At 44.6% G+C, this 15677-nt stretch overlaps 1 protein-coding gene across 2 annotated transcripts in view; it reads right to left on the bottom strand.

Annotated features, from left to right (window-relative positions):
- Positions 1–982: 982 nt before the first annotated feature.
- Positions 983–15677, bottom strand: part of LOC311118593 (max-interacting protein 1-like) — a 35466-nt gene continuing 20771 nt past the window's right edge. For both annotated transcript variants that reach the window (XM_084193382.1, XM_084193383.1), the window contains exons 4-6: positions 7754–7868; positions 5478–5682; positions 983–5159 (exon numbers count right to left, since the gene is read on the bottom strand). In XM_084193382.1, coding sequence (XP_084049508.1) covers positions 4975–5159; positions 5478–5682; positions 7754–7868 — 505 coding nt within the window. In that variant the 3' untranslated portion in view covers positions 983–4974. The remainder of the gene's footprint in view (positions 5160–5477; positions 5683–7753; positions 7869–15677) is intronic.

Below are 15677 nucleotides of genomic sequence, written 5' to 3'. Positions count from 1 at the left end.
AGAAATTGGACGAACTGACTTGTTGGAAAGGTGGCATCATATGACGGTGCCACGTTGAAAGTCACTGAGTTCTTCAGTTAGGCCATTCTACTGCCAATGTTTGTCTATGGAGATTGCATGGCTGTGTGCTCGATTTTCTACACCTGTCAGCAACGCGTGTGGCTGAAATGGCCGAATCCACTAATTTGAAGGGGTGTTCACATACTTTTGTATATATAGTGTATCTACACAGTTAACTTTGAGACACGTATTTGGGCTCGTTCCAGACAGTCATGCAAAATCTGTGCATATCTGCAGAGGTTTATCAGATCTTTACAATGCCTGGCAAAAGTGTATATATAATATATGACAAAACTAAGATACTGTAATCTGCACAGGACCTTGTTAACCCAGTTCACCCTTTAAGATACACTGAGTGTACAAAACATTAAGAACACCTTCCTAATATTGAGTTGCACCCCCTTTTGCCCTCAGAACAGCCTCAATTCGTTGAGGCATGGACTCTACAAGGTGTCGAAAGCGTTCCACAGGGATGCTGGCCCATGTGGACTCCAATGCTTCCCACAGTTGTGTCAAGTTGGGAAACGGTTGAGCGTGAAATACCCAGCAACGTTGCAGTTCTTGACACAAACCGGTACACCTGGCACCTACTACCATACCCCATTCAAAGGCACTTAGATATTTTGTCTTGCCCATTCACCCTCTGAATGGCACACATACACAATCCATGTCTCAAGGCTTAAAAATCCTTCTTTAACCCGTCTCCGCCCCTTCATCCACACTGATTTAAGTGGATTTAACAGGTGACATCAATAAGGGATCATAGCTTTCACCTGGTCAGTCTATGTCAAGGAAATGTTTTGTACACTCAGTGTATGGCTGACTGACAGGAACCCAACCGATAAGAAGTGTCTGACTTCCTCAAAATGAATGCAGGATGGATGGATGGATGGATGGATGGATGGATAACAAAATCAACAAGTTCAGGTTTGACAATCTTGGTGTTTTATTGTAAGTATTGCATTTTCAAACTTACACAGCGAGAATCATCATCATCATCAGAGAGCATGTTCTACAAAGGATTGATGGCCACAGAGTTCATCTGAACAACAAGGGGACTATAGTCTGTCCTATAGCCTGGTTAAACCAGACTGAATGCTGGTTGAACCCAGGCTAGGTCTGTCTTGTTTGGAGGTGGGAATAGCTGTATCTACTTTGACCCATTCTGCTTTAGCCTGGTTCCCAGATCTGTTTGTGCTGTCTTGACCAGAATGACCATAGGAGTTGGAAAGACAGCACAAACAGATATGGGACCCAGGCTATTCATTCTCCCTTCGAGTCGGTGTCTATAAGACCAATATCTAGTACACTGGAGTGACATTATTCAGGGTGGACGTCAATTCCATCTAAATTCCATCCGCGAAATGGAGCGTGTATTCAGTTTGGATATCAGGCAAGAAATTCCCATCTTGAACTCAACAGATAGGAATTGAGTTAGAATTGACCCCAACTCTGGATATAACAACATCCTGCTAGCCATACACAGCCAAAAGCAGGTATCTCTTATATGGCCGCCCTAAGGACACCAGACAACACACACAAAAGAGAGAGAGGGTATTGGGGAAAAACACTGTTTTTCATTAAATATGGGCCCTTTTTTACTCATAGTGCAAGTTTTAAAAAAAGACAAACTAAAAGCGATAGACGATAAAGGTGTAAATGAATGTGGGAAGAGTGAAGTAATCTGCCCCCCTGTGAAAGAAGAGGACACTGTTGGTGTTCTGAGGTTGTTTGGCTTATTTGTTTATATCGAGAAAGCACCATCGTCCAATGATCCAATCAAGTCTCTCGAGAGATGAGATCATGAAATCCTGCAAGATTACACTAACTTTACACCTTAAATGATGTCCTTCATTGAAACCATAGGCTTTTGTTCTCAATAATATTAATCTGAGGCTTTTTGTAAATGTAAGACACATTTTGTTGACTAAAACATAGTCTAGTAAAGACTACTACTTGTCCTCCTACTAAAGGAGTGTGGAGTTAGTTAGCCCCCATTTTGTATAGTAGCTGGCTCAGTATTTGCCAATTAGACTTGGCTATTGTAGGCTGAGTCCAAAATCAACCCCTTGACCCTACACCCCATCCCCTCCTAGGGGTAATTCTAGGATAATTGGATAGGTGTAAACTGTTACGACAAAAACTCCACCCAGCCTATCAGAAAAGGAGAAGAAATGACCATACAGCTTGGGGTCAGTTTGGAACTCGACCGTGGATGCATAAGAGGCAAGGCTCAGTACTGGGAGCAGCTTGGGGGCTGATTACATTTCAAGTGTCCGGCTAATAAAACAAAAACAGAAAATAATGGAAAAACATTAGCCTGGTATCCCGACTGATTTCACTACGATTCACCAATGTCTTTGTCCCAAATGGCACCCTATTCCCTGCTTAGTGCTCTAGTTTTGACAGAGTCTAGTCAAAAGTAGTGCACTATGTAGGGAACAGGGTGCCATTTGGGACAGACATTGTTTCACTTAAAAACATAAAAAAGGAGGAGAATAATAAGATAAGACAGAAACAAAATAAGTTAACTTTTTTTTTTTTTGTGTGTTGGTTCTGTGAGGGATGGAGAAATAGGCTAATAAATATATAAACTTTTAAAAAACTCAAGGGTCAGGGGGGGATTGTTCTTTCATATGAAGAGATACGTGAATACCAGTGGAAAACAAGACTTTTCAAAGTGCAAGTTGGGTTCGCCTCAGTAACAAGGGCTAAGGATGTACACACACAGTCAATGACATCATCATAAACCTTGGTGTTGTCACTTCAGACTCGAGTTCTACCACAGCTCACGAGATACCACCAGTGGAATGCCATATAGGTTTTTTCAAAATAAAAGTAAAAAACTAACACATTTGAAAAAATAAGAGTGCCACCCAAACTCTTTATTTATGAACAGAAGTAGTCCTGGGGTGGCGGCCATTTTGTATTACAGCCATATAGTTGTTGTTCTCTTGTTGTTGTGTCTTGAACTTTAAGTTAAGTATTGTGAAGTGTAACTTCTCCTCTTGGTGGAGAGTGGGACAGCTACAGAATGGTAACTTTTGAACGTTTCAACCAGCAAAATGAACAAAGCAATACTGTCCAATCCTTGCCACGTCGACGACTGACTGACTGCTTGCCAGTCACACTCTTGAGAGAATAAGTAGAATAAATCTTTTTAAAAATATAATTTAAAATGCACAAAAACACAAGGTCAAAAACAGCAACAGAGGCAATATTTTTTTTCTATCCACAAGTTTTCTTCTTTTTTTTTTACACTCCTTTTATCATTGTTCATTTATTAAGCTATTTGTAAGCTATCTAATTATGTACAAAAAACAAAGCAAGTTGAATTAGCTTTTTTGGACGGCCACAGGTCTGTTGCCTTGGAAAAGAGTGGGAAAAAACAGGAGGAGCTCAAATGGTCGGAAAAAAAATCAGAAAACTACTAGAAATAGTTATTGCTTGTTACTGCTGGATAGAGAGAAAGGATGATGTTGTCTCTATAGTCCAAAGTTCCTTAGCATTCTTTCTTTTTAAATTGTGCCGATTTGTTTCTATAGACAGCTATATGGTAGGCAAGTGCAGGATAGCTTGTTGTGGTAGCTGCTTTGTTGTAAAAACACATTTTAAGATGTATTTCCACATCGAGCACCACCCACGTTCCATGGGAATGTATATAATGCATGTATTTTTTTTATTCCATTCGTTTGGATGGAAACGTCCTGTATGACATGGCAGACAAGGATTGTTGGTTGTACAAGCGTTTGATCTGCGTTGTTGATGGGTTTGTTGTTGTTGTTGTTGTTTCACGTAGCACCATTTCAAGTGTCTGTTGGATGCTGTGGTGTGGTTGCGCAGTGGTAAAAAAAAACACAAAGACAAGGAATTTAAAATAAAAAGGACGTCGTTCAAGGGCCAAAATGTGTTGATATGGCATGTAGACTTCTTGACATTCCACAGTCTGTGTCCAAATTACAACTTGTTCCCAAATTTGTTTTTAATTCTAGCAGAACATTCACTTGACTTCGCACACAAGACCAGAGCAAACACGCAAACACATAGAACCAAACAGGGTTTTAAAACTCATAAAACTCATCATAAAACATTCTAATATATATTAGAAATTTAAGTGCATTTCTGATGCTAAAATATGGGGTTGTTTTTTTGTTCTAAAATAACTTAATCAATTGTTTGATTTAAAAAAAGAGATCTATTCCCTTCGATTATGTCTGCAATAAAATCAAGATAATGCTGATCCCAGCTTATTCGTGAAAATAAATCATTTTTCATCTTCATTTTCAACCATTCATAAAGCCACTCAAGTAAAAATCTAATTTAAAACCATTGCTCTTATTCAGATCATCAAAATAAAGGTTGGTTGGTTCTGTGTTTGGATCCATCTCTGTTCTTCATGTACCTGTTAATCAGGACGAGGCGGGGGGTTGGACCTTCTGCTTGGGACGGAGGGTGGGTTGAGGGGTTCCAAGGGGGGTTCATCTCGGACTGTGGGTTGTTGGTTCAGCAGCGAGTTGGAGCAGAGCGACGGATGGTGCGAAGGGGAGGGGTTACAGACAGGAAGTAGTTGCCTGAAAAGGCAGGAAGTTAGAAGGACGTCAGGGCGCCACTTGAGGGATGCCATGGCGATGGCGTAGTCGGCGATGATACATGTAGATGGGTTACATGACGATACACAACAGGTGGATGGAGTTTGAAGGCCAAGGTTTTTGCAGGTTGGAGCCGGGGGTGGAGACAACTCTAATTGGCCGGTCGGAGAAGGCGGCGAGTTTGACGAGGACACTGGAGTAACGTTCGCTCTCGTAACCTTCGCCGCTGGCAAGGTTCAGGTGGTTGGACTTTGGATGTTGGTGGAGCCCCCGAGGTTGCAGATTGGAGCCGGGGGGGGAGGAGTCTACACCCAACAGCCATCTCCTATGAGGAGGATCCTGAGAAGGCTGAGGAGAGTTTGAGGATGCTGCAGCTGGAGTAGCCCTCGTCGCTGGCTAGACTCTGGAGGCTGCTGTGGTCGTCTAGATCGCTGGTGGAGGCCGTAGAAACCGAGTCCAGCTCCCCGTGCTCCGAGAACTCTGTAGACTCCACGTCCACCTCAATCTCCTCTGTCGAGGGGGAGGGAGGTGAGAAAGCGAGAGAGAGAGAGAGAGAGAGAGAGAGAGAGAGAGAGAGAGAGAGAGAAGAGCAGAACGTTAGAATAATACACTCTAAACAAGAGCTTCTTGGAACTTAACAGGAACACTACTAAACTGAGAAGTTTGGTGGATTTCTGTGCAGAAACAAATCATTCTAGTTATCCTAAGAATAGGGAACTAGTGTGCAAAGTCCAAATGTCTCTTTAACTGCTGTGCTTATGTGTGTGATACATTGAAATAAAAACTCAAATCTGACAAAGATCCTTATTGGCGTTCACGGTCGCTCACCTTGGTCAGAGTCGGAGCGCTCGGAGGAGCAGATGGTGGAGCCCACGCTGTCCATGCGTATCCTCTCTCCCTCCCCCGGCCCAGTGCCTCCTACCCCGGCCCCAGTGCCCCCCTGCAGTAGGTCCAACTGGCGCTGGAGGTGCCTCTGCTCCCTCTCCAGACTGTCCAGCTGGTTACGGCTCTTACGTTCCGCCTCTTCAAGTTTCTAGAAGAGGGGGAGAAGAGAGGAGAGGAGGGAGAGAGGAGAGAAGAGAAGGGAGAGAGAAAGTGTGTTTATTTATCTTGAACAAAATGTATTTGTATACCCGTTTCCAAAGAGCACCTGCCACCGCCCCCACCACACCCACAGAGCGATGACGAGTTGCTATCCTCTGTGTTCCTTTATCTATTTAAAATGTATATTTTACCAGGTGTGTTCAAGTTTCTATAGGAGAGAAGAAAGAGATGAATGTGGTTATGAATTGATTTGAATGTTTATTTTAGCGGGCAAGGTTGATGGAGAAGATATTCTCAGAGGGATAGTGACAGTGGGAGAGGGGGGTGGAGGGAGAGATAGAGATAAGTGGCGCAGTGGTCTAAGGCACTGCATCGCAGTGCTAACTGTGCCACTAGAGATCCTGGTTCGAATCCAGGCTCTGTCGCAGCCGGCCGCGACCGGGAGACTCATGGGCGGCGCACAATTGGCCCAGCGTCGTCCAGGGTAGGGGAGGGAATGGCCGGCAGGGATGTAGCTCAGTTGATAGAGCATGGCATTTGCAACGCCAGGGTTGTGGGTTCGATTCCCACGGGGGGCCAGTATAAATAGATATGTATTCACTAACTGTAAGTCGCTCTGGATAAGAGTGTCTGCTAAATGACTAAAATGTAAATATAAATAAGGAAGTAGTCAAAAAACTGGGAAGAGGATGAGAGATAGAGGAGTCAATGAAACCTCCAATCAATTCTCCAAACGCTATAACAATGTCAGCAACAGGCTTTAGTATCCTGTCTCCTGAACTAGGCTAACTCTAACCTTTGGAAGGGAAATCACCCAACAGTCCAACACAGAACCAACTATCTGTCTTTCCAGACTTGCCGTTGTTTATCTTGTATCAGTGTTTTGTTTACTACTGCTGTTACACAGAGTCACGTCAATACTTGATAAAGACTAGAGCTGACAGCTAGAGCACAGTGAGAGAGAGAGAGAGGGGGGGGGGGAGTGAAAGAGATAGAGAGAGAGAGGGGGGAGACAGAAAGATAGAGAGAGTGAGAGTGAGAGAAAGAGCGAGTGAGAGAAAGAGAGACATGCAACAACAATGCAGCCATTCCTTCCATGTTTCTGTGTCATTGTCAGGGCCAATGTCATTGATCTCCATCTCCATACTAATCTCATTCAGGTGGCTGTTAGTAGTGGGGAAGCTGCACGGCCATAGTTTCATACCCAAGCAACATGTTTGTCATTACTAGCAAGGTTTCCTCCAAAGAAATTCCGCCAGTGAGCAAATTTCAGGTCTGCTGAGCGCAAACTTAAACATTGTGAAAGTTCTGTGCAACTTCCAGCGCGCGTTTATTGTGAACACTGAGGCTGTACCTGCTTTAGGTTACAGTTTTAACAGTGGCCAAGTAGGCTACTGAGGCTATTTGATCATAATGTAGGACTACCATAAAAAACTATGGAGAATATGCATCACATAACATCATATCATTCAGCCTACAGTAGCAGCCAATGTGTGGTGTTCAACGTAGGCCAACATTCCATGAGACTTTTGAACACAAAACATGCAGGGCTCGACATTAACCTGTTTATCCTGAACATTTTGATGTGTTGTTTGATGCAAGAAACCACTTTACAAAATAAAATGCATTATTATTCCCATACCATTATTACAGAGAATCAGACAAATTATGCTACCCTATTGGCTACTTAGCTTATTCAAGACCGTCTCCAAATAATGTTGCAATGAAAGTGGCTAATAATAATTGCATTGATTCGATCACAATTCCCCAAAAAAGGGAAACGTTGAGTGTAAACTAACGGGGAGAACTCTAGAAAGTTGAGTGAAATTCAATCTTGTGCTTCTCTGCGCGGGGTGATATTTCTTCTGCGCGGCAGTCCCGGGGGCACACATGCAGCTTAGAGGGATCATTGGTTACTAGTCAAATGTGTTGTTTGTGTTACAATAGTAAAGCTTCATACAACTTCAAATCAATCAATGGAAAATGTCAAACATTTGTCATACATGTTTAAAGCATTTGAAGAGGTCATAAGTTTGCATGTGTCCGGGCAGTATAGCTACCTTAATATGTGATTTGGCTTTGTTGAGCAGTCCCAGGGTGGTGTGGCGGTTACAGTCTTTTCCCAGAGGGATGAGGGCCTTCAACCTCTCCAAACACAGACGCAGGTGGGCTCGTCTGGAAGAAGACAGGAACACACAGAGAGAGAGAGAGAGAGAGAAAGAGAGGTTAGAGACAGGATATTACAGGATTCAGGAGCCAGATACAGTAGATGGATAACAAGACAACACATTGGTCCAGATGATACTGAGAGAGAGAGAGAGAGAGAGAGAGAGAGAGAGAGAGAGAGAGAGAGAGAGAGAGAGAGAGAGAGAGAGAGAGAGAGAGAGAGAGAGAGAGAGAGAGAGAGAGAGAGAGAGAGAGAGAGAGAGAGAGAGAGAGAGAGAGAGAGAGAGAGAGAGAGAGAGAGAGAGAGAGAGAGAGAGAGAGAGAGAGAGAGAGAGAGGAGGTGTAATGGTGTTTCCTGCACCCTACTCAGTTTTACTTCCCCCCTCCATCGCTGTAGACTCCTGTAGTGTCTAAGGAACCTATAGGTAGTCAGGTCAACCTGACCACATGACCTGACCATGAAATGGTTGTCTCACCTAGCTATCTTAAGATAAATGCACTAACTGTAAGTCCGCTCTGGATAAGAGCGTATGCTAAATGACTAAAATGTAAATGAAATTCTCTGAGCCGTAGTTACACCACAACACACACGATCTCAAATGACACAGAGAGGTGTAATGGCATTTCCAACTTCATTTCTCCCTCCCCCTCTTCCTCATTCTAATGATAGCTAGCTAGACTACATTACTGAAGGTCGGACTGTACAGTACATCTAGGTAATGGGTGAGTTGAGAGGTAGAGAGAGATCATGGAGGGTGTAACACAATAACCTGTCAATTGGGTTGCAGTGAAGGGGTCTTCTAGCTAACCTAGGGCATTAAGCTGCAGTGAAGGGGTCTTCTAGCTAACCTAGGGCATTAAGCTGCAGTGAAGGGGTCTTCTAGCTAACCTAGGGCATTAAGCTGCAGTGAAGGGGTCTTTTAGCTAACATAGGGCATTAAGCTGCAGTGAAGGGGTCTTTTAGCTAACCTAGGGCATTAAGCTGCAGTGAAGGGGTCTTTTAGCTAACCTAGGGCATTAAGCTGCAGTGAAGGGGTCTTCTAGCTAATCTAGGGCATTAAGCTGCAGTGAAGGGGTCTTCTAGCTAACCTAGGGCATTAAGCTGCAGTGAAGGGGTCTTCTAGCTAACCTAGGGCATTAAGCTACTCAGACTAGGACACTGAAAGTGTCTCGGCCCTAAGGCTAGATTACAACCTAAAGACTGCAGCAATTACTCAGAAATGACTCTCCTCTCTCTCTCTGTGTGTGTGTGTGTGTTTCTGTGTGTGAGTTCAACTATGTGAAGAACGTGAACGTTATGCCTCTGGGTTGTGTGGGGGTAGGATGTGTGTTTGGAATGGGAGGGCAGCACTGCTTATAGCACTTAAATAATAAAGGTGCATGCACACACACACACACCCACACACACACCCACACCCACACCCACACAAACGTACACACGTCTCTATATATGATAAATATCTGTCTGTCTCTGTCTCAGTCTGTAATCAGCCCCATTCACAGGGCATGCCAGCCCACATTCAGTCTTTATCAGTCCCCCGGTTATCCTAGAGCAGACCCTGCAGGTCTACACAGAGATGGACTACGATCCAGATGAATCTCTGTTCTCTGATCTATAGCATGTGTGTGGGTGTCCTCTGTATAGCGGTGCCTCGGGCCTTACTCCGAGGTTCCACTAGGAAGCAGCATCGCACGGTGAAACATCGGAAGCCATTCACTTAAAATGGAAGGAAAACGAGGGAACCGAACAGGGCGAGGGGACCGTTGAGCAGTGCGAGCATGGGCGAGGGGACCGAACAGGGCGAGGGGACCGTTGAGCAGTGCGAGCATGGGCGAGGGGACCGAACAGGGCGAGGGGACCGTTGAGCAGTGCGAGCATGGGCGAGGGGACCGAACAGGGCGAGGGGACCGTTGAGCGGTGCGAGCATGGGCGAGGGGACCGAACAGGGCGGGGGGACCGTTGAGCGGTGCGAGCATGGGCGAGGGAACCGAACAGGGCGGGGGGAACGTTGAACGGTGCGAGCATGGGCGAGGGAACCAAACAGGGCGGGGGGAACGTTGAACGGTGCGAGCATGGGCGAGGGAACCGAACAGGGCGGGGGGAACGTTGAATGGTGCGAGCATGGGCGAGGGAACCGAACAGGGCGGGACTTAAGTTGGGAAAGGCTGAACTTTATTCATATCCTCTAGGATATCGCGACGTGAGTGACCAATCGAAGCTCACCATAGCTTCCAACCTCTACTGGATTGGCTGACAATGGCTGTTGATACGTAGCACTACTTAGCTCGCTTGCTAGCACCCACATGAGGGTCAGGCTAGCGTGGCTGGGAGAGTGCTGCTTGTATAGTGTTAAAAGCCAGTTAGACAGGTTTGGAGACCTCTGGGTTATCACACTATTTGACCTGGAAGATGGCTGTGGCACATCAGTAAGGCTGAGCTGGCTGAACACACACACACACACACACACACACACACACACACACACACACACACACAATCTCATTGATCAACTCACTGAGAGAAATAAGGGAGGGAGGGAGAGGTATCCTAGACAAGTCTAGACATGCCTGTCAGGCTACAGTGTGTGAGGTGAATGGAGCTCCTCCAGACAGTAGTTCTACAGGCCTGTACTTCCTCCTCCCCATCCTCCCCATCCTCCACCGCTCTACACTTCACTTCTCACTGATAAAGACAACCATGCACCCTACTGCAGTCTCAGCAGCTGACCCTAGATAACCCTCACTTACTGGAGGGAGGGAGGAGGGAGGAGAGAGAGAAGGAGGGAGGCAGGGAGGGGAAGACAGCAGGCACCGTTCACAGACCTATCTGTCTATCTGTCTCAAGTGAAGGTTAATCTTCATGAGTAGGCTAGGCTAGTTAACCACAATTACTGTAGGCCTATTTAGCCATGGCCTCCTTTTCTTTCACACATAGAAGATGTGTGGATGTAGTTTGAATTCATAGGCCTATTCTGATACGTGTCACAGCAGCTAACCACAGACACCTCCACACCAATATGATGACATCTCAAAGCACATTTCTCAGCCTTGATTTCTACACATGCAAGGTCAATGTAACTAAGGTCAATGTAACTAAGGTCAATGTAACTAAGGTCAATGTAACTAAGGTCAATGTCCCTCTCCTTCCTCTCTTCTCTCCCCTCCTCCAGAGAGCAATGGAGATGGAAACAGATGGGGGGAGGGAGAGGGACAGAGAGATCGAGAGAGGAGGAAGGAGAAAGAGAGAAAATAGAGATGTAGAGATTGACGGAGAGGTAGAGACTGAGATCGACAGAGGCAGAGACAAACAGAGAGAAATAGAGAGAGTGAGCGAGAACGAGATAGAGAAGTATGTCCCTATAATTATGTCACTGTCCATACAAAATGTCCACCAATGGTTATATGGTCCTAAGCCTTTAGAGCACAGTTGTTTACCAGTTAGGTTTAAGAGTTAATGGTCGTAATTCCTAAAGCATGCTGGGCGGTTGTGTATCGGTCGGGTCAAAGACCTGGGCTTAAGGCCTAATAGGTGACAAAGAATGAATGAGTTGTTTGTGGGCTTAAATACCTGAGTGGGACTTTAAATATAGGCATTCTGCACCATAATCTCCTTTGGGGCCTCCTGAGCACAAAATAGCAAACATGTCCAATACTATGAGTAACAATGTGAATTAGAATTTCTGTTTACTTCCTGAATGCAATGGAATGAACCCCAACCCTGCTAGGCCTAGCTGTATTTCCTTAGTGGTTCTTAGAAAAGCATATCTCGTTACATAAATGGCAATGGATTTAATTTGCAGTGGTAGGACACTGCAACACTACACACACCAGCGTTAGCTACAGGAAGGATCATGACAGGACGCTAACCTCAGTGTCAGTAGTGTGCTGGATATAGATAGCCTGCTAAGCTAATTTAGCACTGCAGGGGGTTGGATAGCATTAGCTCCACTCCTATGAATAGCCTAGCGCTTGCTAGCATTAGCCCACTAATGAGCCTTGTTGCTTTAGCTATTGATAGCCTGGAACACGTGCTAACATTAGCCTGCCAAAGGGCCCTGTTCTCCATGTCATCCATCCTATGAATAGCATTACCTAGTGTTAGCTTTACGTGAATGGGGCTCCCATCTGCAGCATGCAGATTACATAACATGTGCTGCTAGCGTGCTGATGCTACCACGAAGGCTTGTACTCAGAACCCACACACAGGAAATCAAAGCTAGGATATTGAATGACAACAAAGGTAAATGGATGCATAACGTTGGAGTTTGTGAACCTGATGGCATGATGATGGTAAAAATAAACAATTGTGTGGAGAGTTGGTCTTCCATGCTCTCTAACCTCCACCTCTCTCTCTCTCCATTCTATCTCGCTCTCTTTTCTATGCGTCAAACCTGCCTCCAACACAAGGGATAACCCTTCAGAGAAAAAGGCCATCTGCACTTCAAAACCCTCTTTTGTAACACGGCAGAATCGACCCGAGCACTGCTCACAGCTCTTTACCTACGCACTCCTTCTTTCCCTTTATTCATCCCTCCATCTCACCACAGGTTCTTCTTTTACCCTTCTCTCTTTCATCTGATCAAGAGAGAGTTTGAAAGGAAAAAAGAACAACTGCCTTGACAAGATGTTGAAAAATGGTTTGAAGAGAGCTTGAAAAAGCCGGTTGAAAGGATGCTCAGCTGTGCATACCGACAGGCAGCAAGCGTTTAATGTGGTTGGAGTTTTTACCACCACTCTTTTGAACCGTCACCTTCTCCAGCTACGGAGGCTGTAGTAGAGGTAGTGAGTGGTCTTTCTATAGACTGTTACATTATGGTTGTGAGGTAACTGGCGTTTTAGGGGCTGAAGAGGTAGTGAGTGGTCTTTGGGAGGTTAGATGTAGTGAGTGGTCTTTTTTTGTAGACTGTTTCACTTTGGTCTGTGGCTTGCAGCATCACGTCTGGCTCTATCTGCATTAGCACAGGGTGTTGTCTCCCAGTTTAATAGAATAGCTTCAATAGTAGATTTAGTATGTTTTGCAGCTTAGGCTAATTAAAGGTGGGTTTGTTTGAGAAACAAACACAGGGAAAACCTAGAGCCAAGGTGTAGTCTAATAACCCCAAAACAAACACAGGGGAAACCTAGAGCCAAGGTGTAGTCTAATAACCCCAAAACAAACACAGGGACAACCTAGAGCCAAGGTGTAGTCTAATAACCCCAAAACAAACACAGGGACAACCTAGAGCCAAGGTGTAGTCTAATAACCCCAAAACAAACACAGGGACAACCTAGAGCCAAGGTGTAGTCTAATAACCCCAAAACAAACACAGGGACAACCTAGAGCCAAGGTGTAGTCTAATAACCCCAAAACAAACACAGGGACAACCTAGAGCCAAGGTGTGGTCTAATAACCCCAAAACAAACACAGGGACAACCTAGAGCCAAGGTGTAGTCTAATAACCCCAAAACAAACACAGGGACAACCTAGAGCCAAGGTGTAGTCTAATAACCCCAAAACAAACACAGGGACAACCTAGAGCCAAGGTGTGGTCTAATAACCCCAAAACAAACACAGGGACAACCTAGAGCCAAGGTGTGGTCTAATAACCCCAAAACAAACACAGGGACAACCTAGAGCCAAGGTGTGGTCTAATAACCCCAAAACAAACACAGGGACAACCTAGAGCCAAGGTGTGGTCTAATAACCCCAAAACAAACACAGGGAAAACCTAGAGCCAAGGTGTAGTCTAATAACCCCAAAACAAACACAGGGAAAACCTAGAGCCAAGGTGTAGTCTAATAACCCCAAAACAAACACAGGGAAAACCTAGAGCCAAGGTGTAGTCTAATAACCCCAAAACAAACAAGAAAGAGCTTATTGTAGAAATGTCCTTTTTTTCATGGGTAAAACACTGATCTGGCTGAGGACAAAGTCCTGCTAGTTCTGATTATACAGTATTTTGTGGAACACACATCATGAAGCAGAGAGAGAAAGGAGCAATACACTATAGCTGGCCTAGATTTCCTGGAACTTTTGAATAAGTCTTAAATAATTAATGACTTTATGGCACGGGCCATCCAAGATGTATGATATACATTTCATAGGTCTTTAAAGGGGCAGTTCAGACCCTGTTTACAGATAGCACTCCATACATTTGAAGGATGTGATCAGGACGGTATATATTGGTTTAGCGGTAGGTCCATTTCAATGATGTAGGCCTATAAATAGAGGGTAATGTCATTAAAACACTAATTCCTCATTAATCAAGACAGATCCCATCGCTACTGGGCCCCACACCCTCAACCCCTCAACCCCACCTCCCATATTACCTAGTTATTGATGTAGCGAGCTGACACGTGACCCTTCACATAGATATTATACTAATTACAGATCCTTCACATAGTCCGCATCCCAAATGGCACCCTATTCCCTACATAGTGCACTACTTTTGACCAGGCTCTGATCAAAAGTAGTGCACTATGTAGTGAACAGGGTGCCATTTGGCACGCATCCAATGATATTATACTAATTACAGATCCTTGGTGGAGCTCGGTGGTAAATCTCAAAGCTGACAAGGCAGTCAGGAAATGGAGACATCATGGTCATTATGAACTACGCCCCAAATGGCACCCTATTCCTTACATAGTGCACTACTTTTGACCAGAACCCTATAGGCGCTGGTCAAAAGAAGTGCACACCATAGGGAATAGGGCGGCGCCATTTGCGACGCACACATGATCATTATGAACATGGTCTTGTTAGCATTACGTTGACCAATATCACCATTTCTCTTTCCAGGGATAGGAAGAAAAATAAAATCCAACCACTTTTCTTTCCAGCTTTATCTTGCCTTATTTGAGGCACAAAAGCCACAGCCTAAATCCAAATAGATTTTAAATTGGTATTTTTCTGAACAGTAATATTGAGAGCTAATCAGATTATACACACCAAACATACACAGATGTTGTCTATGATTTCAATGAAGCGGAAAGGTATTGAAATATCCACTGAGTGTACAAAACATTAGGAACACCTTCCTAATATTGAGTTGCACCACCCGTTTTGCCCTCAGAACAGCCTCAATTCGTCGGGGCATGGACTCTACAAGATGTCCAAAGCATTCCACAGAGATGCTGGCCCATGTTGACTGCAGTGCTTCTCACAGTTATGTGAAGTTGGCTGGATGTCCTTTGGGTGGTGGACCATTCTTGAGACACACGGGAAAAACCCAGCAGCGTTGCAGTTTTGACACACCCAAACTGGTGCGCCTGGCACCTACTACCATACCCCGTTCAAAGGCACTTAAATATTTTGTCTTGCCCATTCACCCTCTGAATGGCACACATACACAATCCATGTCTCAAGGCTTAAAAATCTGTCTTTAACCTGTCTCCTCCCCTTCAACTATACTGATTGAAGTGGATTTAACAGGTGACATCAATAAGGGATCATCACTTTGACCTGGATTCACCTGGTCAGTCTATGTCATGGAAAGAGCAGGTGTTCCTAATGTTTTGTACACTCAAGTGTAGGGTAAATCTATAATTTAAGCTCTAAAAATATCAAACAGGACTTGTTGGCTTAGCTGTGTACTCTTGGGAAATCGCTTTATGCCTCTGTAGATCATATGGAATAATATATAATTCATATATGGGCCAAACGTGCGGCGCGTTGATCCACCCCCGTACATTTTGCAGATGGTGAAATTCAATATGCATGTGGCAGTCACTCTTCACACAGCCCACATACATGTTACATAAATATTACATAAAATCAAATTGTATTCGTCACATGCGCCGAATACAACAGGTGTAGACCTTACAGTGAAATGCTTACTT

Source organism: Coregonus lavaretus (genome assembly GCF_964263955.1).
Source record: "Coregonus lavaretus genome assembly, contig: HAP1_SCAFFOLD_1037, whole genome shotgun sequence".
In the NCBI taxonomy this organism is placed as follows: domain Eukaryota; kingdom Metazoa; phylum Chordata; class Actinopteri; order Salmoniformes; family Salmonidae; genus Coregonus; species Coregonus lavaretus.
Note: the sequence above shows the minus strand (reverse complement) of the source record. Positions and strands in the feature narration are given on the sequence as shown.